The 26,543-nt window shown below is 31.9% G+C and overlaps 3 protein-coding genes across 8 annotated transcripts in view; all 3 read right to left on the bottom strand.

The window, feature by feature from the left end:
• Positions 1-205: 205 nt before the first annotated feature.
• LOC141454110 (uncharacterized) lies at positions 206-3,903 on the bottom strand. The gene is made up of 2 exons (XM_074127962.1): positions 3,373-3,903; positions 206-3,261 (listed from the first exon to the last, which is right to left on the bottom strand). The coding sequence occupies exon 2, from the start codon at positions 2,893-2,895 to the stop codon at positions 253-255; it is 2,643 nt and encodes an 880-aa protein (XP_073984063.1). The 5' UTR covers positions 2,896-3,261; positions 3,373-3,903; the 3' UTR covers positions 206-252.
• Positions 3,904-6,234: 2,331 nt separating this feature from the next.
• The window catches only part of LOC141454749 (uncharacterized), a 38,772-nt gene continuing 18,463 nt past the window's right edge, over positions 6,235-26,543 (bottom strand). For 2 of the 6 annotated variants that reach the window (XR_012458928.1, XR_012458929.1), the window contains one exon: positions 10,073-12,723. The gene's annotated coding sequence lies outside the window, so the exon portion shown is untranslated. Of the gene's footprint in view, positions 8,120-10,068; positions 12,724-26,543 lie in introns of those variants that run through there. The other 4 variants (XR_012458933.1, XR_012458931.1, XR_012458934.1 and 1 more) reach the window with 4 other exon arrangements.
• Positions 20,470-26,480, bottom strand: LOC141454748 (uncharacterized). Its single transcript, XM_074129313.1, has 3 exons — positions 26,067-26,480; positions 25,733-25,978; positions 20,470-25,644 (listed from the first exon to the last, which is right to left on the bottom strand). The coding sequence occupies exon 3, from the start codon at positions 25,421-25,423 to the stop codon at positions 21,680-21,682; it is 3,744 nt and encodes a 1,247-aa protein (XP_073985414.1). The 5' UTR covers positions 25,424-25,644; positions 25,733-25,978; positions 26,067-26,480; the 3' UTR covers positions 20,470-21,679.

The following is a 26,543-nucleotide window of genomic DNA, read 5'->3' as shown; positions in this document are numbered from 1 at the left end:
ACAAAGAAATATAATTTAAAATAACATTTAATAATAACTCAATATATAATAATTATAGAATATACATACATCATACATTTATACATATATATATCGTAGAATAGAAATAAAGATAATATAGAAATAATATATACACATAATTTACTTAATAGATAAACAAAATACTTCAAAATATGTACTATAAAATATACTTTAAAAATCTTTATATCACAAATAACCGGTAAGTTTTCCCTAGTACCAATCACCGCAAAATCAGCCATTTAACAAATGTTTCAACTCGATCATGTTGGTGTTAAATATATCAAAATCAGCGGGTAGATGATTAACTTGATCCGCAACTCTTGGAAAATAACTGAACTTACGATAATTAGTACCATGGCACACTTGTTTTTGTCTAGTACCGTTTGTTGGCACGTGAAAATTTAACAATGATAAAAGTTCAGGGCAGTTTATATTATTATTTAGAATTTTGAAAATAAAATTTAAGTCTGTGGCTTGTATACGAAACTGTAAAGTACTCAAACCAGTAAATTCCATTACGTCATCGTACGGTACCTCCGTCATGACTTTTGTCTCTCGATACCAGAGCAATCTTAGGAATCTTCTTTGAAGTGATTCAAGTTTGTTGACGTAAGTTTTCTGATAAGGAGACCATAAAGCAGAGCAGTACTCAAGAATAGGTCGCACCATTACTTTGTAAAGGATAATTATGGTTCTGACATCTTTAAAGTTTCGAGTAGATCTAGATATAAAGCCAAGCATTTTATTTGCCTTTGTGACTATGGAGTTCATGTGGAGGTTGAATGAAAGGTTAGCACAGAACGTAACACCAAGGTCCTTCACTACATTAGATCTACTTAGAGTTGAAGCATGAAGAGAATAATCGAAGTTTGTACACGTCCGACTACGATGATAGGATACTACCTTACATTTAGAGATGTTTAGGCTCATATCATTTTCATCGCACCAAACACTCAGTCTATGAAGAGAGTTTTGGAGGAGGAGAAAGTCATCCGCAGAGTTAATGGCAGTATAAATCTTTAAATCGTCAGCAAAAAGCAGAAAGTTTACTGAATTGAGACATGTAGATATATCATTGATAAAAATTTTGAATAAAAAAGGGCCAAGAATAGAACCTTGAGGTACACCAGATGATACAAGAAATTCTTCTGACATTAGTGATTTGTATTTAACAGATTGATGTCTTGCGGTGAGGTAGGAGTAAAACCAGTCAAGTAGTGATCCATGAATTCCACAATGGGATAGTTTATGAATTAGTTTGGAATGATTGACACGATCAAAAGCTTTGGCGAAATCGAGATATACAGCATCGACCTGCTTGGCAGTAACTAAGGCTCTCCGCAGATAGTCCTCAAATAGTAACAAATTAGTGAGCGTCGATCTACCAGAATGGAAGCCATGCTGTTCACTGAGGATGAGGTTGTCGAGTAAAGGCCGAAGAATGTCAATTACAGACTTTTCAAATATTTTCGCAATTGCTGATTGAATGCAAATTGGTCTATAATTTGTAACATCCCTCTTATCTCCAGATTTGTAAATCGGAACTACAAAACTTGTTTTTAGCATGTCCGGATAAATCCCATGTTTTATGGATTTGGTAAATAATGAGGCCAGAATCGGAGCCAGAGCAAGTTGACAATTTTTTAATACTGCAGATGGTATTCCATCAGGTCCTGTACCTTTCCTGATGTTGACATTAGACAGTTGTCTTAGTACATCTTCGGTGCTGAATTCTATCATTGAGATGTTCACTGAATTCAAAGATATCACATCTTTATTGGTTGCGGTATCTAGAACAGACTTATTATATACACTTGAGAAATACTCAGCAAACAGGTTTACCGTATCTTGGTTACTCGAAGAATAAGTGTTATTGAAGTGGGCAGCATCTGGAATGGCATTATTGTTTTTTTGCCTGTTGATATAGTTCCAGAAATCCTTTATATCACAACTTTCATTTATTGCTGATTCTACATCATGTATATAGAATGCATAATCCCGTTTAGTTAATTTTTTACATTGCGCACGTACCTTAGAGAAGTGCTCATAGTCCTTACGAAGTAGAGAGATTCTATATTGTTGATGTGCTGCTTTCTTTTTCTTAGTTGACGTTATTAACTCCTTTGAAAACCAATTCGGGTAGTCTGACTCGAAAATTTTCTTGCGCGGAGTAAATTCAGAGATTAATTCCGTCACAACTCGTCCAAACAAATCAAAGGCAGTATTTACATCAGCTGTACCTAGCACGTAATCCCAGTCGTAGTTGACTAGATAACTCGAAATTGTCTTGAAGTCGCAATTTCTATAATCAAAGACTAGATAAGGTTCTTTAAACACATTTTTCTCACAGCCTAGATTAAAGCTAAACTGAAGTGGCGGGTGATACCCTTCCTTTTTAAAGATGCTGTCATGAGCCAAATTAACTGCTATGTTTTTATCAGTAGAGAACACTAAATCAAGGAATTCACCTAGACAGTTTGTTATGCCATTTATTTGATGCATTTGAGCGTAAACATAAGTATCCACGACAAGTTGTCCCGCTGGAGGCAGAGATTCACAGGTGTTATCAGCTACATTTAACCAATTAACAGAAGGAATATTGTAGTCACCTACAATGAACGCTTTGTTGAAATTAGTTGACTGAAGTATATGTTCGATCGTCATGCAATGTTGTTGATAATCTTGCAGAGGTGAGGCAGGAGGAATGTAGACTACACCAATCAGTATGCATTCTGACTCAAACTTAAGTGATACAAATTTTTGCTCTATAGTGTTCGAACATAGCTTTAACTCAAACGATTGTATGTTCTTCCTAACAGCAATTAAGACACCACCACCAGATTTTTTACAGCTAGTATCACATGTTCTGTCCATCCTATAAACGTTATATCTATCCAATCCAAGTTCAGAAGTATTTATATCGGTATTTAAGTTAGTTTCAGTCAATAAAATTATATCGTATATACAGGAGTTGGCAAACTGTTTTAGTTTACATAATTTCGTTCTTATTCTATTTGCATTTTGGTAGTAGATTTGTAACTGGGTATTTAAAAGTTTTTTTTACTTACAATTTGTGGCTGCCCTCTAACATATTTAATAGTTAAGTCAGTTTCTCCTGCTGTAATTCTTTCTTCCAACTTGATCCGTAATTGACGCAAGAGCTCTCTTTCCATTGGCGTTGAATCTTTTTTAACACGCACGTCACTTAGTTGTGGTACATTAGTAACCAACCGCCTTTGCCTGAATATTTTATAGGCTGCCGTTTTATTTTCAAATATTACTTTAAGTGGTCTAATTTTATTTTCAGATGGTTTACCTAGCCTAAAAGTAGTTAGCACAGTAGACACTTACCCCAGCAGATCTAACTAGCATTTCAACTTGATTCTTGTCGTTGCTTTTCTTTTCCTCATTATCTTCTCTATCCTCCTCAGGCAGGTTAAAAATAATTAGATTACTTTTTCTTTCGTCACGGTCCTCAAATTCTCTTACAAGTTTATCTTGCATAAAGATATCATTCGCATACTGGCAGTTACAGGTGTTACTTTGTTGTTTTAAATTTGCAATGTCTCTTTTTAACTCCATTATTAGATTTTTTAGAGAAGGTAGATCTTTTAATCCTATATTGCAATCATTGCAAAGGAATTTTAGTGTTCTTCTCTTTAAAGCCATACACTTAGCTTCAGAAGTAGACAACCCAGCACATGAAGAATGAACAAAACCATTACACCCATCACAAGTATAAACATTATCACTTGATTTCTCGTTATCCGCAATAGATTTGGAACAATAAAGACAATCTTGAACATTCACCATAGTTGAATAATATGTAAAACTAATGAATATTGGTGATGTAAATATTAGCAAGTGTTGATGGAAGGAAGGTTATATCCCTTAAAGATTGGGATATATAAGGGAGAAAGTAATTAACGCCACAATTACTAACATTCTGGTATTATGTACAGTGCCTCACAAAAGTTTTCATAGACCCTGGTAAGAAGAATTAATATAATTAATTTGGAAATTAATAAATTGAGAAAAATGTAATTTTAGTATTCTCGATGAAGAATCCATTTCGAAAAGTTTCATTTGCTGAAACTTTAAGCCGCTAGTGAATGAAACAAGAACAAAAATTAACCATTTTTACCTGACAAAAGTTATCATACATTGATCTATCAATATTTTATTTTCATGTGATTCGCCAAATGGTTAAATGTGAGAGCAAAGAGGCCCTATATAAGTCTAGAGAGTCGTCAACATGGTTAAATTAAGTGTAAGGTGGTACTTTTTAAGTCTTGCGAGTCGGCAACATTGGTAAATGTGAATTTAAAAAGGTCCTGAATAGGTCTAGTGCAGGGGCCTGCAACCTATTTCAAGTAGAGAGCCATTTTTCTTTAAATAATTTTAATAAATATTACCAAGAGCCGCAAGGATGATAGTGTAAAAAACTCTGTAGATCATTTGTTTTTTCACAAATTATGATTTTATGATATTCAATAACATTTTTTTTTATCCATTTATTTTTACATATTACAAACTAAATAAACAAATAAATAATAACTAAACCTGTGTTTGAATGAAAGTATTATATAATTACGTGCTTTATTTTAACATAATTCTATTCAATTTCAAACCTATCACATTTAAAATTCTTTTTGAAAAAAGTAGCTGTAATAAATGAAGTTTTCATTTGTTTCAATAAAATTATAATATATAATATACGAGGGTCGTTTGAAAAGTCCGTGCAAAAATAAAAACTACTTAATTTTTTGGGGTAAACCTTTTTTATTTTTCAACATAGTCTCCTTTTAGGCTTACACTTCGTCCAACGCTGCTCTAGTTTGTTGATCCCTTCCGAATAATAGGATTTGTCCAAGTCTGAAAAATAGCCATTCGTTTCAGCAATCACCTCCTCGTTTGAATAAAATCTTTTTCCCGCCAGCCATTTCTTCATATTGGGGAACAAATAGTAGTCCGAGGGAGCCAAGTCTGGAGAATAGGGGGGATGTGAAACGAGTTGGAACCCTATTTCCATTAATTTTGCGACCACAACTGCTGAGGTGTGAGCTGGTGCGTTGTCGTGATGGAAAAGGACTTTTTTGTGGGCCAATCGTGGGCGTTTTTCTTGCAGCTCGGTTTTCAAACGGTCCAGTAACGATGAATAATATGCACCTGTAATAGTTTTACCCTTTTCCAGATAGTCGATGAGGATTATTCCTTGCGAATCCCAAAAGACAGTCGCCATAATCTTTCCGGCCGAAGGAACGGTCTTCGCCTTTTTTGGCGCAGATTCCCCCTTGGTAACCCATTGTTTAGATTGTTCTTTGGTCTCAGGAGTGTAGTGATGTATCCATGTTTCATGCACAGTGACGAAACGACGCTTAAAGTCCTGCGGATTCTTCTGGATAGCTGCAAACCGTCCTTGCAACACTTCACACGATTTCGTTTTTGGTCAAGCGTGAGCAATCGCGGCACCCATCTTGCGGATAGCTTTGTCATGTCCAAATGTTGATGCAAAATATTATGTACCCGTTCATTCGAGATGCCCACAGCACTAGCAATCTCACGCACCTTCACTCTTCTGTCATCCATCACCATATCATGGATTTTATCAATGGTTTCTTGAGTAGTAACCTCAACAGGGCGTCCAGAACGTTCAGCGTCACTTGTGCCCATATGGCCACTCCGAAAATTTTGAAACCACTTATAAACTGTTCTAATCGAAGGTGCAGAGTCTCCATAATGTTTATCAATCTTCTCTTTAGTCTCCTGAGGCGTTTTGCCTTTCATAAAGTAGTGTTTAATCAACACACAAAATTCTTTTTCGTATACTCCTGTATAATTCTAGTGGATCGTCAACATGGTTATATTTGAGTGAAAGGAGGCCCTACATAATTCCAGAGAGTCGTCAACATGGGTAAATGTGAATGTAAGGAGGTCCTATAAAGTATAGAAAGTCGTCTACGTTATGGTAGTAACAAATATAGTGCATAAAGCAATAGTAAAGATGTAATTATAACTTTTAGTTGTTTCAGACTGCGACCTTTTATTTGCCATTCGCAACTACTGTAATAATCCTTTGAGCGCTGCAGTTTTTGCAACTAATTTTATTTATTTTTACCGATTTTTTTAAGCAGGCAAGCAATACTGATTGGAAAGGGTTATAAAAAAAAAAGGTTATATTTAAACATGCAATTTATCATGAATAAAATACATTTCTTATAATAACATATAGACACTCTCCGAGTTTATTTACATGGAGAAAAGTGATAAAAAAAAATGTAATAACATTGTAAAATTTATAATGAAAGATTTATTAAATCAAATCACTCTAAAGTTTAGAGTCTAAAATAAGGATTTCTAATGTAAGTACATAAACATCACAAATATGAGTTAACCCGTTGCCGCATACTTTTAATTTGATGATCGTGCTCAGAAACACACTTTTTTTTCTCAATTGTTTATGGCTGCCAGATGGAATCAAGTGTAAGTTGTATGTTTGGAAGTAAAAATTATCACATTTGGCCACGGTTTTTCCAAAAAACCTCTCAACGGCTATAACCGTCATTTGCTCATCATGTCATTTTTTCTCTTTCCAGAGCTAATGACGGCTATGACCGTCGTGACGACTATACAGCATTTGCCTTACTAATTCAAAATGATTCCTATGAATAAAAGAGAGTAAATAGGTGTAATCTTAACACAAGAAAATCAATTTAAAACAAAATGATCATTTGTAATTTATTTTGCTTATAAAATAGTAAAAATAAAAAAAAAAATTAATTTAGGAAACAAATTACAAATCTCTAAACATACAAAAAAGCATTATAAATGATAGAATTCGAAGCATTCTGGACACAATGGTGGTTTACTTGGACAAATTTTACATCTGTATGACGTTTCTTTTCTAATTCGGAGGGTCGTACATTGTCTGCACCGTAAAAAATAAGTTTTACGCTGAAAATCAACAGGCGGAGGTATCTTTTCCAAGAAATGTTGTTGTGGACAATTTGTTGATGTCAGTGGTAATGCATTTATTTGTTTCGGTCGACCACGCGTAGGTGTTAATGCCACTAAATTCTTTCCAGAAATCTCAGTATGAGGTAGTCCGATCAGTGATTGTATTAGCAAATCTCTAAACTTATATACCATCTAATGGATTTTCGAGGTGACGAATAATACGAAATCATTTGATCACATCTGTCAACTCCTGACATATTCAAATTGTGTTCGGCTAAATCATTTGGTTTATTCTTCTTTTGTCCAAATTTGTTAGTAACTTCCACTATTTCCGGATGATGATTTGTTGTTATGGACAGAACGTTCCGTTTATCTCGCCATTTCGATACATAAATTTGACCTCGTCTACGCCATATATATATATATATATATATTCGCCCTTTTTTAACTTCTTTGATGTTACTTCTTGAGGATTACCTTTTCTGTTAGGACGAAGCGTTCCGGTTGTGTGTGTTTTATGTTTTAGCAGCTCTTTTGACAGCTCGACACTGTTGTAAAAATTGTCCATAAAGAGATGATGTCCTTTATTCAAATATGGCTGCATTAACCACAAAACAAGACTACTTGTTTTGGATGTTTTCTCTATGTTATGTGATTTTCCTTCATAAATTTCAATATTTAGCACATATCCGTCCGGCGTATTAAGTTCAAATAGTTTTATGCCATATTTTGCTTTTTTTTAATGTATTATTCAATAATTAACAAGTGTATGCGTTAGTACACTTCCTACTAACGCTGTACTTTTTTTTTATTAATTAAAATGTGCACGATGGTTATAGTCGTCGTTTGCCTACATATCAACAAAGATCGGACGGCTATAGCCGTCATTTGCGGCAACGAGTTAACAAAGATGTTCATTATTAATATTTTTACATCAATGTCACAATAAAATTGTTTTAAAATAAATCCAGTGCCATCTATTAGATGCCTCAATTCGTAATTTTATTATATAAAGTAGTTAGTTCCTGAATAGGTTTTCTCTATTGTAAAGGTGTATAATTGTAGAATAACACTCTTTCTTTAGGTTTGGTAGCTCGTTCAATATCATATACTTGTAACGTTAAAACTGCCTCATTCGTATCTGAAAATGATAAAAATAATTTATTGTAACTTGCTTAATAAATATTAATAAACATCTTGATTATACTCTTATCCTGTCTATAGATGGCTGTTTTTTAGCCAAATTAAAAAAACTTAAAAATTTTTTACTTTATACATTACTTTATTTTTTATTACATTATTTTATTTATACATTACTTGATTTTATTTTATAAAATTTACTTCTATCGATCATTTTTACTTTTACCACTTTAACCAATTTTATTTTTAAACAAGCGGGCATTTATAAATGTTTTTTGTTTTTAAATGCTAGTAATGTTTGTTTATGGACAGTACTCTATATAACTCATTCATTTTCAACAGAAGATAATTCTCCGTGTACTATCACTAGAATAGTCTTGAAATACAATAATCCTTAACATCTCCAACAGGATGAAGGTGAATGGGCCAAATTGATAAGATCTCTCACGTACTGAACATCACCAAAATACTAGATCTTCCTACATTCCACCTCCACTTTCTCTTTCTCCCAACATTATACCCTTCAAAAAACTGAACTTACGAATGATACTTAGCGAAGGGGACAGAAAAAATAAAATCAATCAAACGTTTGGTTTAGCGCCCACACGAACCTTTAATTCTAAGGAGTTTCAAAGTTGTGCAGGAATAACAAATTTTTAGAGATGTATTCTTAAAAAGAGGTTGGGAGCATACGCGCTGCTCATTACTAAGTAATTTTAAATATATAAATGTAATAAATGAAATGCTAAATAAATGTAATACAATTAGAGGATGAAATTAAGAAGAAAAAAATAGTTTTTAGTTAGAAAAGTTTTTTTCCTAATTCCCTAAAATACCATAACTTTGACAAAATTCACACCTTTTACAATACAACATACTATCATAGAAAATTTTACCAGTAATAATACCAAGTATAGATGTAAGAACACATCTTATCAGATAATATTTTGATGGGAATTTCCAATTTTTATGGAAAGAAAATATATAACTACCTTTACCAAGGAAAATCTAGAAGAAAAAGTAACTATACAAAAATAATAAATAGATACTCCCTCTTGAAAATGGTTATCTCAAACCAGATTTGTTTTTCTCTCAAGAAAAATTAACATGAACTTTAAACTTTTCATTTAAAGAAAAACCTTTTTTATCAATCCCAATTGTGACGAATCTTTTCAATGTTGTAAAAGAAGTCTTGGAAAGTGATTTCCAAATTACTTTATTTCCTAATAGTAACAAAGGAACGTTTTAATAAACTAAGACAGGAGTTCCACTAAATATCTTTTCATAGAAATTACTGCTTAACATGCACTGGATCATTCCTAAACTCTATAAAAAATGTATTGGAAAATAGAGCCTAGGTGAGAGCTTACTTCGTGCACTTTTCATAATTGTGGTAATTAAAACAGAGAGACAAAAAGAATTAAATCAGATTTTTGGTTTATTTAACATTAGCTGGCCTTAAAATTACTTTTAAATGCAAATTTAAACTGATTGCCCAAAATTTTATTTAAGGGCAACCTGAACCCATTAAAGTCCACTAACAACTTCCACTTTATTCACATAAAGTACCATTTATCAGCAATTACTCCAAAAACTTGGAAGTAGGTTGTCCTTAATCTAACTATAAAAAAAGAAGGCAGAAAGTAGCCTAAATTGAACGTTGTAACTTCAGTATGATTGGCTAAAATCTTCGAAAACCACTTCCTCTTACTACAATTCTCACAATCATAATTGGACCAATCTTCTTGATAACTCAGTAAAACTTGATTGCTCTTAAACCAACTATAATTGAAGAAGGTGACAATATACTGGTAAACAGAAAGTGTTTCAGAAAATTTGGATCAATCTGAATTCATTCTTCAAATCTAATATTACATTTTGGGACATGACAAAACTCCACATATTAAAGTAACAGAAGATTTTATTATATTCAAGTATTTTATCAAATATAACATTCATTTTTACTGAAAACATTAGAGAATTGATTTTTAAAGCATATGTACATAGAATGTAATAAATCATAAATATAACAGAATCATAAATAAATCAACAGGGGAAGTATTTAATAACGAAAACAGTGTTCTATTTAATATCCTTTCAGCGAAAGAGAGAGCTTACTTCGTGCACTTTTCATAATTTTGGTAATTTAAAGAAAATCTAAAAAAAATAAATCAGATTATTGGTTTAATTTACCAATTAGTTTACCAGTTGATAAAAGAAATGCCTGTAATTCAATGTTCGAAGAATATTAGCTTTTTTACTATTATTACAAATATCATTCACAAATTTATCTTTGCTTATAAGCTTAGTTTGATCTTATTTGCTGGTAAACTTTATTTGTTGTCTAATGTGGGTAAGAAGATTATACAGAAACTGAACTGGTAATAAACTATCTTCTTTTTTACAGCAACTTTTTACAAATATGATAAAATTTAACTAATTTACAAAGATTTCTATAGAATTCACATAGAATAACTTTATTTTTTAATAAACTTCTGTATGTTCACGTAGTTACAAATCACATAATTGATAGTATTTTGAACGAAATGACATCCCAGATTCAAATAATTTGTAGGTATATTAATCTTTAGGATTCTAGGTGGTATATTATTATTAAAATACATTAATTTGATCTAAAATTGCTATATTGATCAACCAGAAAAGTAAATATTGAATGTATAGTTCAGTATTGATTGGTTTTTGAGCTATCTTAGTGAACTAAACATCACATCTAAGGTCTAAACTGCCCTTATTAAGGATAATATAACTGGTTTAAAACAGGCACATCACATAAACCTAAATTTTATTTTTTGATTAATATTAACGAATAGAAAGAAATTGATTGATTGTACTTACGGGAAAAAAGAAGATTGGGTAAAGGCTGATTTAAGTTATTTAAAAAACGGCTCACAGGTAAAAGTTTCCGCCTACACTTAACTATTATTATTAAGTATTATGTAAAATTCAATTACAATGAGGAAATGCGAGCTAAAATTTTATATGAAAAATATGAAGGTTTTCTGCTTTAGGGCTTACATATGAAACAATTTCAACACAAGATTAAGATCTTACCACTAACGTAGTATTACAGACAATAAAGATTTTGCAAAAATATTAACTTAAAGGAGAAAATTATCGCGTAGGTTCGTGAAAATTCGCCACTTACAAGGTAGGTAATAGGTTAAGTAGTTTTTACGGATTTTCTTAAAAACAGCTTCAAAGATTTTGTTCAATCTTTGTGTACTTTTTATTTAAGCCGCATTACGTAAATTTTACTGAAAACTGTTCTCTGACATCTTGTTTTTAGACCACTTCTGGAGTACAACTTCAGCCCTAGGTCTAAGTCGTAAACTAGCATTTAAATAAAATTTTAAGTTTTACTACTAATTTATTATTAAACATTACCTATTATTTAATTAAAATTCCAATTTTGAAGAAAATCTATCGAGCAGATTTTCAAGAATTAGCCAAAGAAGGTCAGGAGTACAGGTGCTCATTTTTGCCTTAAAAAACAATTTCTAGAGGAAAAAATATTTTAAACTACTTAATTCAACTTGATAATTTAATATTCTTTCATTTTTTAAAAGAAAAAAATTAGTTTTATTAATTTTCAATTGGAACTACTTTTCGTATTCTTCCGCAAAACCATGTGCTTAGGTGTGACGTCATAAAGTAGTCCAACATTATTTCTTTAAAAAAAAGAATATAAAACAATTAATAGTGTAGGAAAATCATTTTTTTTATCTAAATTAATTTGTTATTAATCCATTTTAAACAGAATTATGCTTAAATTTGATTTTATAAAAAAACAAAGTTCAAATATGGCGACTAACGGATTTTTGCAGTCAGTTGCCATTGAGCTCCCGACCAGTGAACATCTATGCAGTTCACGTAAGTAAGATTTTATTACTTATTTAATTAAATTCAATCAAATTTTTGTTAAATTTAATAAAGTGATACGACTATATTAAATTTACGGGGTTTTAGATATTTTTTTACTAAAAATTTAAAAAAAATGAATTAGCACGTGGTCGACCAATGAATCTTGCATGCCTGGACAAGCAATGATTCGTATTTCTTTAATTATTTTTCTATTTCACTTAATTAATTTTTACTTTTTAACATAACATTAATTTTCGGTATAATTTTAAACATTTTTTAACTAAAAAATTTAACAAAATGAATTAGCACATGGTCGACCAATGAATCTTGCATGCCTGGACAAGCAATGATTCGTATTTCTTTAATTATTTTTCTATTTCACTTTATTAATTTTTACTTTTTAACATAAAATTAATTTTCGGTATAAATTTAAATATTTTTTAACTAAAAAATTTCAAAAAATGAATTAGCACGTGGTCGACGAATGAATCTTGCATGCCTAGACAAGCAATGATTCGTATTTCTTTAATTATTTTTATATTTCACATTATTAATTTTTACATTTTGAATTTAAATTCATGTTTATTGTAATTTCAATTTTTTTTTTTGTTGTAACTTGACTCTTGAAATAGCTTTAGACCTTGGGACATTTCTTATCAACTTTTCTATAACAATCAATAGTCCGAATTGTGAAGTATGTCATCCCGAACAGTCTTTACCTACCTTGAACAGAATAAGCAGGGGTTAAGTAAATTTAGGAAAAAAACAAGTAAGTAATAATATTTATTATTTTATTCAATAAGAACACTGCAAATTAAAATTTTATAATAGAAATTCAAATAGTTTAAAATAAAATTAATTATTGAAATCAATTAAGGATTCAAATGAAACATTCTACAATTGATTGCATTTTGAAATAATTTTAAAGCGCACAATAAGAAAGGCAACCTTCACTTTGGAGTTAAGCGTTGAATGAAAAGAAAGATATAAATATCTTTGATTTAAAATACACCAAGTAAATTTATATGATTCTATGAGTAATGGGCTAACTTCATTAAAAAATTTTGTTTTGGAGGGCATTTCGTTTCCCTAAAAAGATTTCTTATGTTCTTAAATATAATATTCTAGACTGAGGAAAATTAAAATATTATTCAAGGTTTATGAGACATTTTCATACAGCAAATCATAAAACGTTCTCAATTATTGAAAACAATATCTAGATTTTAAGTTTGTACAATTCATTAATAAGGAAAGATAATCCTTAACCTTTTAGTTATTGCGATAATCGGTAGGTAATTTTTGGGGAGCGAAATCTGATCTCTACCTCCTCGAGGTGCTCCCTGGGCAACTACTCCCGGGAGTAGGCTAACAGAGACAGTACACGTTTCAAAGCTCAAATTTAGCTTCAATTAACACTTACTTTTACAAATTTTCTAGTATAATCTTTCGCTTCAATGTTAATTATAATTCCACTTATTTTACATTTTCATATTTAATTAATATGGTGTAACTAATAGCATGATAATAATGCATGAAAAAATTAAATCATTTCACTAATTGCATGTTCACTACTCACCTAAATGAATATTTGGAATTATAATTATTTAAAACATTTAAGTGGCCACTAAAAATGTTTTTACTCGGTTTTTTAAAACTAAATGTGAATCACATATACCGACTAATTAATTATTGCGTTAGATCTATCTCGGATACGCATCCTGCACAACACTTCGTGACAAAAAAAACTGGCTCCGATTTTATACATTACACGTTTCTTTGTTTTAAAATCTTTTGTTTCTTGGTTGATTTGTTCAATTGCAGGCTGAGGTTTCAGTTGTTAATCGACTTCTTCTTGATTCTTGAATTTCTCTTTCTTTGTTGGATTTGCAGACTTGCTTTTCTTCAAGTCTGTACCTTTTTGTAAGCCCACTTACCCACCAGTCCCATCAGAAGAAACTATATCTCAGGAATTTCAATTGATGACTAAAGTATCTAGCTTGTAAGTTAGGTTAAGCTTAGTTGTAAGTTGGGCAAGTGTTCCCCAGACATATATAAAAGAAACCATATCTTAAACATTTCAATACATAGCTAAAGTATCTAGTTTCTAAGTTAGGTTAAGCTTAGTTGCAAGTTGGGCAAGTGTGCCCCTGCCATATAAAAAGAAACTATATCAAAGGAATTTCAATGGATGGCTAAAGTATCTAGGTTGTAAGTTAGGTTAAGCTAAGTTGTTACTTGGGCAAGAGAGCCCCTGCCATATGAGAAGAAACCACATATCAGAAATTTCAATTTATAGCTAAAGTATTTAGTTTGTAAGTTAGGATAAGCTTAGTTGTAAGTTGGACAAGTGTGCCCCAGCCATATAAGAAGAAACCATATCAAAGGAATTTCAATGGATAACTAAAGTTTCTAGTTTGTAAGTTAGGTTAAGCTTAGTTATAAGTTGGGCAAGTGTGCCCCTGCCATATAAGAAGAAACCATATCAAAGGAATTTCAATGGATAACTAAAGTATCTAGTTTGTAAGTTAGGTTAAGCTTAGTTGTAAGTTGGGCAAGTGTGCTCCTGCCATATAAGAAGAAACAATATCAAAGGAATTTCAATGGATAGCAAAGTATCTAGTTTCTAAAATAAGTTAAGCTTAGTTGTAAGTTGGGCAAATGTGCCCCTGCCATATGAGAAGAAACCATATCAAAGGAATTACAATGGACGGCTAAAGTACCTAGTTTGTAACTTAGGTTAAGCTTAGTTGTAAGTTGGGCAAGTGTGCCCCTGCCATATAAGAAGAAAACATATCAAAGGAATTACAATGGATGGCTAAAGTATCTAGTTTGTAAGTTAGGTTAAGCTTAGTTGTAAAATGGGCAAGTGAGCCCTTCCCATATAAGAAGAAACCATATCTTAGAAATTTCAATGGATGGCAAAGTATCTAGTTTGTAAGTTAGGTTAAGCTTAGTTGTAAGTCGGGTAAGTGTGCCCTGCCAATAAAAAGAAACCATATCTTAGGAATTTCAATGGATGGCTAAAGTATCTAGTTTGTAAGTTACGTTAAGCTTAGTTGTAAGTCGGGTAAGTGTGCCCTGCCTATAAAAAGAAACCATATCTTAGGAATTTCAAAGGATATCTACAGTATCTAGTTTGTAAGTTAGGTTAAGCTTAGTTGTAAGTCGGGTAAGTGTGCCCTGCCTATAAAAAAAACCATATCTTAGGAATTTCAAAGGATATCTACAGTATCTAGTTTGTAAGTTAGGTTAAGCTTAGTTGTAAGTTGGGCAGGTGTGCCCCTCCAATATAAGAAGAAACCACATATCAGAAATTCCAATTGATGGCCAAAGTATCTAGTTTGTAAGTTAGGTCAAGCTTAGTTGTAAATTGGGCAAATGTGTTCCTGCCATATAAAAAGAAACCATATCTTAGGAATTTCAAAGGATATCTACAGTATCTAGTTTGTAAGTTAGGTTAAGCTTAGTTGTAAGTTGGGCAAGTGAGCCGCCGCCATATAAGAAGAAACCATATCAAAGGAATTTCAATGGATAACTAAAGTATCTAGTTTGTATGTTAGGTTAAGCTTAGTTGTAAGTTGGGCAAGTGAGCCCCTCCCATATAAGAAGAAACCATATCTTAGGAATTTCAATGGATGGCAAAGTATCTAGTTTCCTAAGTTAGGTTAAGCTTAGTTGTAAGTTGGGCAAGTGTGCCCCTGCCATATAAGAAGAAACCATATCAAAGGAATTTCAATGGATAGCTAAAGTATCTAGTTTGTAAGTTAGGTTAAGCTTAGTTGTAAGTTGGGAGAATGTGCCCCTGCCATATAAAAAGAAACCATATCTTAGGAATTTCAATGGATGGCTAAAGTACCTAGTTTCTAAGTTAAGTTAAGCTTAGTTGTAACTTGGGCAAGTGTGCCCCTGCCATATGAGAAGAAACCATATCAAAGGAATTACAATGGATGGCTAAAGTACCTAGTTTGTTAGTTAGGTTAAACTTAGTTGTAAGTTGGGCAAGTGTGCCCCTGCCATATAAGAAGAAAACATATCAAAGGAATTACAATGGATGGCTAAAGTACCTAGTTTGTAAGTTAGGTTAAGCTTAGTTGTAAGTTGGGCTAGTGTGCCCCTGTTATATAAGAAGAAACCATATCAAAGGAATTTCAATGGATAACTAAAGTATCTAGTTTGTAAGTTAGGTTAAGCTTAGTTGTAAAATGGGAAGGTGAGCCCTTCCCATATAAGAAGAAACCATATCTTAGGAATTTCAATTGATGGCAAAGTATCTAGTTTCTAAGTTAGGTTAAGCTTAGTTGTAAGTTGGGAGAGTGTGCCCCTGCCATATAAAAAGAAACCATATCTTAGGAATTCCAATGGATGGCTAAAGTATCTAGTTTGTAAGCTAGGTTAAGCTTAGTTGTAAGTTGGGCAGGTGTGCCCCTGCCATATAAGAAGAAACCATATATGAGGAATTTCAATGGATGGCTAAAGTACTTAGTTTCTAAGTTAAGTTAAGCTTAGTTGTAAGTTGGGCAAGTGTGTCCCTGCCATATGACAAGAAACCATATCAAAGGAATTACAATGGATGGCTAAAGTACCTAGTTTGTAAGTTAGGTTAAGCTTAGTTGTAAGTTGGGCAAGTGTGCCCCTGCCATATAAGAAGAAAACATATCAATGGAATTACAATGGATGGCTAAAGTACCTAGTTTGTAAGTTAGGTTAAGCTTAGTTGTAAGTTGGGCAAGTGTGCCCCTGTTATATAAGAAGAAACCATATCAAAGGAATTTCAATGGATAACTAAAGTATCTAGTTTGTAAGTTAGGTTAAGCTTAGTTGTAAAATGGGCAAGTGAGCCCTTCCCATATAAGAAGAAACCATATCTTAGGAATTTCAATTGATGGCAAAGTATCTAGTTTCTAAGTTAGGTTAAGCTTAGTTGTAAGTTGGGCAAGTGTGCCCGTGCCATATAAGAAGAAACCATATCACACTTTAATTTTGTTTTGCAGACTGTTGAAGTGTTCTTGAAGTATTGGTATATGTTTAAATTTTTTATTCTAACTTTGCATTATTGGTTCATTTAAGTGACTTTTTTTTCTTTTGGAACAGATAGTGTATATTTCTTGGCAATATATTTTTATTAATTAACCTACGTTTTAATCTTAAAAAGAAGGTTTTATTTAGGTAAAAGAGTGACATTGATTGGATGAAGAAAACGGTTAACAGGTTGATTGCGTTCGCTGGTTACTGAGAAACTTGTCGAGACGGTTTCATTTCAAATTCGTCCAAGGGTAGGAGATCTTTTCTAGTTATTATTGATAGTATTCTCAAAGCAGTCTTATTGTTGCTACATTAATAGCTTTGCAGTCAGTCGCAAATCTTTAGGAGTTCTATTATTAATAATTGAAACACTTACTTTTACAAATTTTCTAGTATAATTTTTCTCTTCAATGTTAATTATAATTCCACTTATTTTACATTTACATTTTCAATTAATATGGTGTAACTAATAGCATGATAATAATGCATGAAAAAATGAAATCATTTTATTAATTGCATGTTCACTACTCACCTAAATGAATACTTGGAATTATAATTATTTAAAACATTTTAGTGGCCACTAACAATGTTTTTACTCGGTTTTTTAAGAGCAACTGTTAATCAATTTACACCAACTAATTAATTATTTTAGTAGATTTATTTGAGATACACATTTTGCACAACACTCCGTGACAAAAAACACTGGCTCTGATTTTATACATTACACGTTTCTTTGTTTTAAAATCTTTTGTTTATTGGTTGATTTGTATAATTTCGGGCTGGGGTTTTAGTTGTTACTTGTCTTCTAGTTATTTCTTGAATTTCGTTTTCTTTGTTGGTTTTACTGACTTGGTTTTCTTCAAGTCTGTATCTTTTTATAATGCCAATTATCCACCAGTCCTTTCTAATTATCCCCCTATTTCCCTAATTGCCCCATCCTATACATAACCTAGAAATCTAGGTTTAACTCATTCTAGTCTCTGGTCAATGCAGGTAGATCTCCCTGTATTTCCTTTTATCTCGAAAGGATTTATTGATCCTATTACTTTTACCTCCAATTTTCTCCAGAAACATTTATATAAACTCCATTGTATGGAGTTCTACGTATCCCTATGCCTGCTTATATGACCAACTAGAATGCGGATGTGGGTAGAAAGGCGTTCTTTGGGGAGCAAAAACTGATCTCTACCTCCTCGAGGTGCTCCCCGGGCAACTACTCCCGGGAGTAGGCTAACAGAGATAGTACATTTTTTAAAGCTCAAATGTAGCTTCAATTTAAATTTTTTCCAAATTTAATTAAGCTTTATAAATAGAAATATATTCATTAACGATAAGCGAAATGATTACAAGCTATAAATTAGAACTGTTTAAAAAGGGTTGTAGAATATGAAAGTGTTATCTGGTGCAGTATCGCGAACGTTTGAGATATAGTACTAAATCTAAATTTGCTAACAAAAAATAAACCTCAACTGCTCCAGTTCGAGCATGAAATAAAACTAATAAGATCTCGTCAAGTTATTTCTTCCTCTGCTGCAAGCGTGTTTAATTTTTTTCAACTTTTTTCTATATTGATATCTTCTTTTCACTTAAATTTGTCTTTTCCTTTTATGATCAAAACTTAAATTAACTAGCGAAAAATTCATTGCCAGCTAAATATACAACTTCTGTACTAATCTAAGAAAAAGGTTTCTTTTTAAATCAATAATAGTTTATTTACAAAAACAAGTAAACGTGATAAACAGAAAAATATATACATAGCGATACTTCATAGAAGAATAAACATACTGACCTGACAGAATTAAAGAAGGCTTTTTGTTAGTTTAAGTGTAGTTTATTTAGTGACGTTTCACGAAAATAACATTATAGTTTACCTAACAAATTAAACTATTCATGTTCCAAACAATTAGTTTTAAGTATAGTTAAGATAATTATTAAGATCAAGGATAATGAAGAACGACAATGATAATGAAGATGTGGAACCAACCTTTGAAGTGAAAACCAAAAAATTGAAATGCTACTTAGTTATAAGTTAGTTTTAAGTTACGCTAATTCCAAGTTGTGATGAGGAAAACCAACTTTATTTAGTTAAGTTAGTTTTAAGAGACTTAAAACATTGTACATTGTATTTAAAAAAAAGAACAAAAAAGATATCTCTTACTATTTTTCTCCCTGATCCTCTTAATATTAAACTCCAGTATGTCATTAACTTGTATGACGAAGGGCAAAGCAACTATGATATGGAAGCCAAAAATGGTTAATACGAATTAAATAAATAAGAAGCTACAGAAGTGAGGAAGCCAAACCCTGACACTCAGTGATGTGGAAGTCAAACATAGTTTTAAATTAATTAATTTAGTAAATTTATAGCTGTAACTGTGTTGCAGTGATGTGAAAACAAAAACATTTGGTTAACATAAATTAGTTTTAGAAAAAAACATAAATTATTCTGTGAACCCATTATTGTTTAGTTGATAATTAGTTATAAGATATAATGTTAAAGAAACGCTAGTAGATATGTTTTGGTGATTGAGGGTCTTTTTTTGGAGCCGCGGCCTTATGGGAGACAGGGTGAGGGAATGCAGGGGGGTACCCCCGCTTCCTCACCCCGGTCCACACTAGGATAGCGCTGTGCGCGTCCGTGCGCGGCCCCCACTCCTAGCACTCCTTATGGCCGAGGTTGTGCGCACACGAGCGTCCGTATGCCGGAGGGTGTGACGTCATACGTCATCTTATCCACACTGATAACACAAAGATTAAGATATATTACACTTATTAAGACTTGGAAATATTTTAACACATTTTAATGTTATTTTTATTACTTATAGAGGATAAATATTAACTTTTTTTAATATTTACCAATAACGAGTGATTTTTGGTGTAAGGTTATGGATAACCTAATGTAACCTCCCCCGTATGTTATTTTTAAATTTATGAGAATATTTTTATCATTAAGAGGATAATCTTAACACTTTTAGCACAATAAACACTTGGAAATATGTTCATAATAATATTTTTAATATACTTACCAATAGCAAGTGAGTATTGGTGTAAGGTTATGGATAACCTAATGTAACCTCACCCCAATTAGAATATTATGTGTGTTTTTGGTGCTTTTAATGTCACCTTAAAGACATTAACTAGGTATCTCACATATGAGAGGTATTGTTAGCATCTTATCACTCATTATGTCACCATTTTAACACAAAATACGACATCTTACTGAGAGAGAGAGACGTAAGATTATGGATAACCTAATGTAACCTCGCCATCCATTATAATGTGTTTTTGGCGCTGTCACCTAAAATAACATTTTAAAGGTTATAATAATAATACATAGGGAATATACATCTTACCATATATATATTAACTAGGAAAGTATGTTGGAAAAGGAAAAAAAAAAAAAGAAAAAATAGTTTTATTTCTTTAATATATATTTATTGTGTTATAATTTCATCATCATATAAAATGTACAAGCATATATATATTTTTTTATGTAAAACTAAAATTATTCACTCTTTTAGACAAATATACTTCAATGTGATTACAATTGTAAATTTCATCTAATTTGGTAATAATATTATAACATAAACTTGAGATATTACAACATTTGCAAGTATCTGGCCCTTCCGTGCATTTAGGATTTGACCAACAACAATTAATATAGTGGAAGTCTTTATAATCACCTTTTTTTACATATGCATGTGATAATGTTTCCAATTCTTGCATATTGTTGTATAAAAGCATAAATTGAATTGCTTGCTCAGGTCCTAAAACACGTTTGTAGAAATCGTGTTGAAATTGGTGATAGAAAGGGTGAGTCATAACCAAATTCCATTCTTCCATTATGTAATTTTTTTCTAGTCACACAGTGTGTTCGTATAAAAAACTGAACTCACAATGGGTGGAAAAAATCTCCTCAGGAGAGTTAAATAAGAACGGAAGTGTGGTTAACCATAAAGTGGTGGGGATATCCATAGTTTATTAATACAATTTTTTTAAGCACATATCTGTTCAGGTAAAAAATGTTCTACACTAAATAATGGACATTTAATACAGTTAAAACACCAAAATAGTTTATCATATATAATACTTGAAAGAAGATCAATATTGTTTGTATACATACAGGTATAATAACAATTCCAAATAATACCTTTAGGTGGTGTGAGCAAGTTACAACATTTAACACAAAAATTATAATGTGAATTGGTATTAGTGAATAATATATCTCGGCCATTATTATTATTATTGAAAAGAATGTTTATTTTTCTAAAATAATACATTTTAATGGTTATTTTAATTGATTTAAAGTGATGTAATAATAAAGATGTCTTGTCTGGATAACAATACATTATAGCAATATAATCTGATATTGACATTGGTTTACCAGCATCAAATTCCACATTATCAAAACAATATAAATCTATGAAACATTTTTTATACGTATCTATACAAAAATAAGAGTAAACATTGAATAATTTACATTGGATAGTTGAAGGTATTTCCAATCGGGAAATATCGTTCCTTTTATCTAAATTTAAACATATTTTAATCATACTTGCATCTAAAAGTGATAATGGTTGGAAATACCTCTTATCATCATCGTCAATAGTAAATTTTAAGCAAAGATTAGATATTGTATGCATGGTTAATGGTGCTGTTATTTGTCTAGCTGGTGGTGTCCAAAAGGAAGAGTATGCACACCATCGGATAAAATGAATCGTTTATCATCTAGAAAAGATAAACTCTTCTTATTACATTCATATGTGAACAGGTGGTGAAGTTTGGATTGAATAGTTTTAAAGGAGGAATATAAAACACATTCTTTATTGTGTAAAATATTTAAATAATCGGAAAAAGTGATCCTATTAACACCACTTTTTTTAACACCCTTCGCTTTTTTTATAATACCACGCTTAAATATTTTCAGGCTATACATTTTAGGCCTTAATGCAACCAACTCTTGAATAGGATCACCACCAGTCTCATCGGAAAATTTACCCAACACCTTCTTATTGTGATTTGAGAAAGATTTATGCGTGGGCGGGTAGTTGGAAGTGTCAAAGTGTGTTTTTAATGTAATTAGGTCATCATAAACATCGTTGGTTTCAATTTTATAAATATATGAGTCTGTGTCGGAATAGAGAAGGGTTAATGTTTTAGGAGTATAGTATTTTAACATGACCTGGTAATGGAAATGATACATGTAATGTTTGGAAAGTTCTAAAATGGAAAATCCAACGTAAATGGGCCGATCAAAGTGAATGGACTCTTGTTGCAGATGAACAGCAATAACGTTTTCATTGAAAATTGTACGATCTTTAAAGTTGGCCCGTTTGGACAGCTTTAGCAATGCTTGTTCAGATGTGACAATTTTAATGTTTAATCGTTTCCTCTTGTTTTCAATACATTTACCAAAAACAGAGTTGTTCATCAACTTATAGAAATCCTTTTCAAAATCATTTCTAGCCGCCTTTCTAAGGTTAGTATTTAGTTCTATATAAGGTTTAAGCCAGGGAGATTGATTGAATTTCAACATTCTATGCACCTTTTTAAGAACAACACCCATGGATAGTGCTTGTTTTAAATTTCTATAATGAATCACATAATGGTGTTTATCCTCTAGCGTGGTATAGAGTTTTTTATTTTGATGATGCGGTAGTGGTGGAAACTGGGCGAAATAGTCGTGTAAGTGTGTAGGTATGTGTAGATCAACCTCTAGAATATAGCCAATATCGCTGTTGTCTGGAATGGCGGTTATGTCAAAGTCCTCTCCCCCACCCCCCTCTCCCCCATTGACCCATTCAAACCCGCCGAACGGGAGGTGCTGTATCATTGCGAAGCCGTAAAGATTGTTAACATCTATATAGAGAATATAGTTTGTTGGTTGTGTAGCATCATAGTCGGGTATGTAGGGATTATTGGCTTTAGCATATCTTGTAACACAGGAAGTGATGCCTCCTCTAATACCCGATTCAATCATTAGCAATTTGTCATAGTCCGTTAGAAGATCCAATTTAACTTTTGTACATTTTAAACATGCATCAAATGCTAGGCCAGGTGTTGTGAAATACCAACTTGGATCAATATAGTAGATAGACTCACAAACCTTTCTAAACTGTTCAAATATGTCGCTTAAGAGAATTATATCCGTTGTCAAATACAATTCTGTGTATTCTTTGAGTGTTTCTATATGGAATGTAGACCAAACCTTTTGCGCATGTTGATAGTCGCCAGCGGATATGTGCTCATCGGTTAAATCATTAAAGAAATACTGTTTAGGTGGTAAAGATCGATCGGACATTTTTTCCATACTAGTTAGATAGGTGTATGGATAAACACCTTTTCTAAGTAGTAAAGCCCGCTGCCCATTGTCGGGAAATTGTTTCTCCATTTGTGGATATTCCGTCAAGTTATTTATAAGATGTTCTAAGCTATCCGGTAGAAACTTATATGTATCCAAAAAGCGTAGCCATATGGATGGGCAATCGGAAAACTTTTTCGAAAAACTTATATATTTCTCCTTGGAATTTGGTATTACCTTCACCTCTCCTGGATCAACGCCCAAAGACAAGATAATTGGATGAGCATCATATCCGCTAAGGTTATGAATGTAGACTGGCAGGAAATTGGGTAATTGAAAATTCAAATTGCAGTTTACATGTGCAGCACACACAAATTCCCCCGTAAGATGGTCATGATGATGCGCTTTTTTGTCCAATCTATTGAACACCCCTTCACACATTCCACAATGAGTAGCATTAGCAAAATCCTCACATTGTTGTGTGGTTAGCTCTTTCATGGGAATAATCGTCTTATATAAGACTTCCACATCTTTAACCACTGAATGTAAATATTCCATAAATTTTTCAACCGCATCATCACCAGTATATAGGAAAATGTCCTTTTGTTGATAGTTTGCTAGCGAAGAGACAACCTTAGCCCCAACACTACAGATTTGGTGTTTATGTGTTTGTCTTGACCAGGATGTGGATGAATTTCCGGGTGCGCCGTCTATAGGTAAAAGTAAGGATTCAAAATCTGCATAGATAACTATTGGTATGTGTTGTTTGTGGTGGTAATTTGTAAACTGTAATTGTTCACATGGTAAAGGCATACTAATTCGACACGGTTCGTGTTGATTACAGAATAACTGGTGTGCTTTTAATCGTTCCTCACCTGTTTCCCCATCTACTGTTCTATAATCACGAACAAATGTTTTAAAGCACCGTTTACATATAACAACACCATTACCATGATTACTAAGTTGTGAAGATACAAGTCTGGATAAATCTTTTATTAATGAATAGTGTAAGCTATTATTATTTTCCTCGCTGGTTAATAATAGTAAGTCGAAATGTTCTACGGACTTATTATTCGAACTTATTGAGAGAGGATAAACCAGATTCTGCTCGGTTAATGAGTAAACATTTATCGAGACTTTATTATCTTTTTCAAATCTAGCAATATCCTTTAAAGGTGTTGGAAAGGAGATATTATCAAAATTATAACAATGATTCAATTTTTTATACATGGTTAAACACCCAGGTTTCTTTAGTTGGCCACACAAGATGGCATATTTAAAGCAATAATCATCGCTATTACGTATATTTATGATAGCCTTTTTATCAGCTATTTCCTTTGGTAAAGGAATATACCCTCTTCCGCCCAGCGGACGATATTTAGTTAATCTAATGACAATGGAATCTATGGAATCTAATTTCCAACCTGATCCACTAGTTTCAAATTCCTGCATTTCACTCATAATTTTTGCATAGGTTTTGTTAAGATAGTGAATCAAGTTGGAACTAGCATTGATAATTTCTATTGATGTTTTAAAATTAGCATCCGTATACTGTTCAAGATCAGAATTCCTATATCGACTGTAAACACATTCTAAGAAGATGGATGATTTAAAAATTAATAGCTCTTCTCTGGCTTTAGTTAAATACTTTAGAAGCACCTCGTGTTTATCTTGTAAAAATAGCGCGGGGTCTTTTATATTATTAGTATTTTTGATGCAAATATTTTGGGCTGATTTATTTAATGCACTAATCACTGCACCATCTTCTAAAGGAACCGATAATAATCGATATTGTTTTTGATTACACACATTCATGCTTCCGGCCTTAACGTTTGTCGTCGTCGTCGTCGTCGAATCATCACATTTAATACAATTTAATGAGATATGATTTAATAAATCTACGAATGTGTGGAATATACTAGCACAGTTTGCACATTTTCTTGGTGAACATGACACAATATGTCTCTTTAAAGTGCCTAAAGTGTGGAATATATTACCACATTTGAAGCATTTTTTGGGTGAACATATTACAACATGTCTCTTTAAATTGTATGGTTTGGAATAGTGTTTGCCACATTTATCACACGTTAGATTAGGCATAATTTTTTTTTTTTTTAACTTACAAAAAATTAACTATTCTTCGTTGTTGTTGTTGTTGTTGATGCATGTCTTCCTGGTCTTCTTTGGCTTCTTCTTCTTTGGAGGTTCCTCCTCCTCCTCCTCCTCCTCCTGCTCCTCTACCACCTCTTGGTGAGATGATTCAAATTGAATAACGTTTATGTTATTTTGTATTCCCTTATAAATAAGGACTAAATCACCATCTTGAAAAAGAATGCAAAGGTTAGTGAGAAAAAAAAAATAATTTTTACCTTAATTAAATTATTTTTTTTTTTAAAAAAATTAATATACCTTTATAGTCGAATATATCTTCGTAATCAAATGAGTTAACAAATCTTTTGGGTAAAAAAACGGAACTCAATGTATCACTTTTATCATGTATTGTGACTAATATTGCAGGTCCGAATTTAGTTTTCTCTAATTTAGTAAAAGATGCTATCAGATATGGTTTATTTACTTCCAAATCGCCGAGTTTTTTGTACAATTCACTCGTAGGGTGATTAAGTTTTTTTAATAGATCATTACTCATTATCTTTTCTAAAAAAAAATGTTCATACTGTACAATTTTCTTCTTCTTCTATTTAACTTCTTTTTTACAATTGTAGTTTAAAAAAAAATTAATTACCTGGTTTTCTTAATGGTGATGATGATTAACACGTACACGATGGTGAGAGAGAGAAACAAATACTAGATAATCTACATCCGATATGCACCTATTTTATACTCTCTCTCATGTGAGATAAGAGTTAACCACAAACTTCCTTTGCATACGCGCGATTATACTTATTCACACGGCCCCGATTAACGCCAAAAAAACTAACTTGGATAAAGATAAAACTTATTTTGAATAATAATAATATGTGGTTAAAAAAATAAAAAACATAATCTTTATAAATATTTTTTCAACACCACTTGATAAAACTAGGATATAGATAAAACTTATTTTATTAATAAGAGGTTAAAAAAACATAATCTTTATACATATTTTATTTAAAAGAATTTCTACAAACTTTATATATATAAGTCTATAATAACAGCGTAACACATGTAGAAAAAATACTAGATTTAAAAAAAAAAAACAAAAACTCAACTTTCCATACTT

This window comes from Rhodnius prolixus, unplaced genomic scaffold, assembly GCF_049639745.1.
Source record: "Rhodnius prolixus isolate KJV_2025 unplaced genomic scaffold, Rpr scaffold_9, whole genome shotgun sequence".
NCBI classification, from domain to species: Eukaryota; Metazoa; Arthropoda; class Insecta; order Hemiptera; family Reduviidae; genus Rhodnius; species Rhodnius prolixus.
The sequence above is the reverse complement of the archived record's forward strand: the minus strand, read 5'-3'. Positions and strand labels throughout refer to the sequence as shown.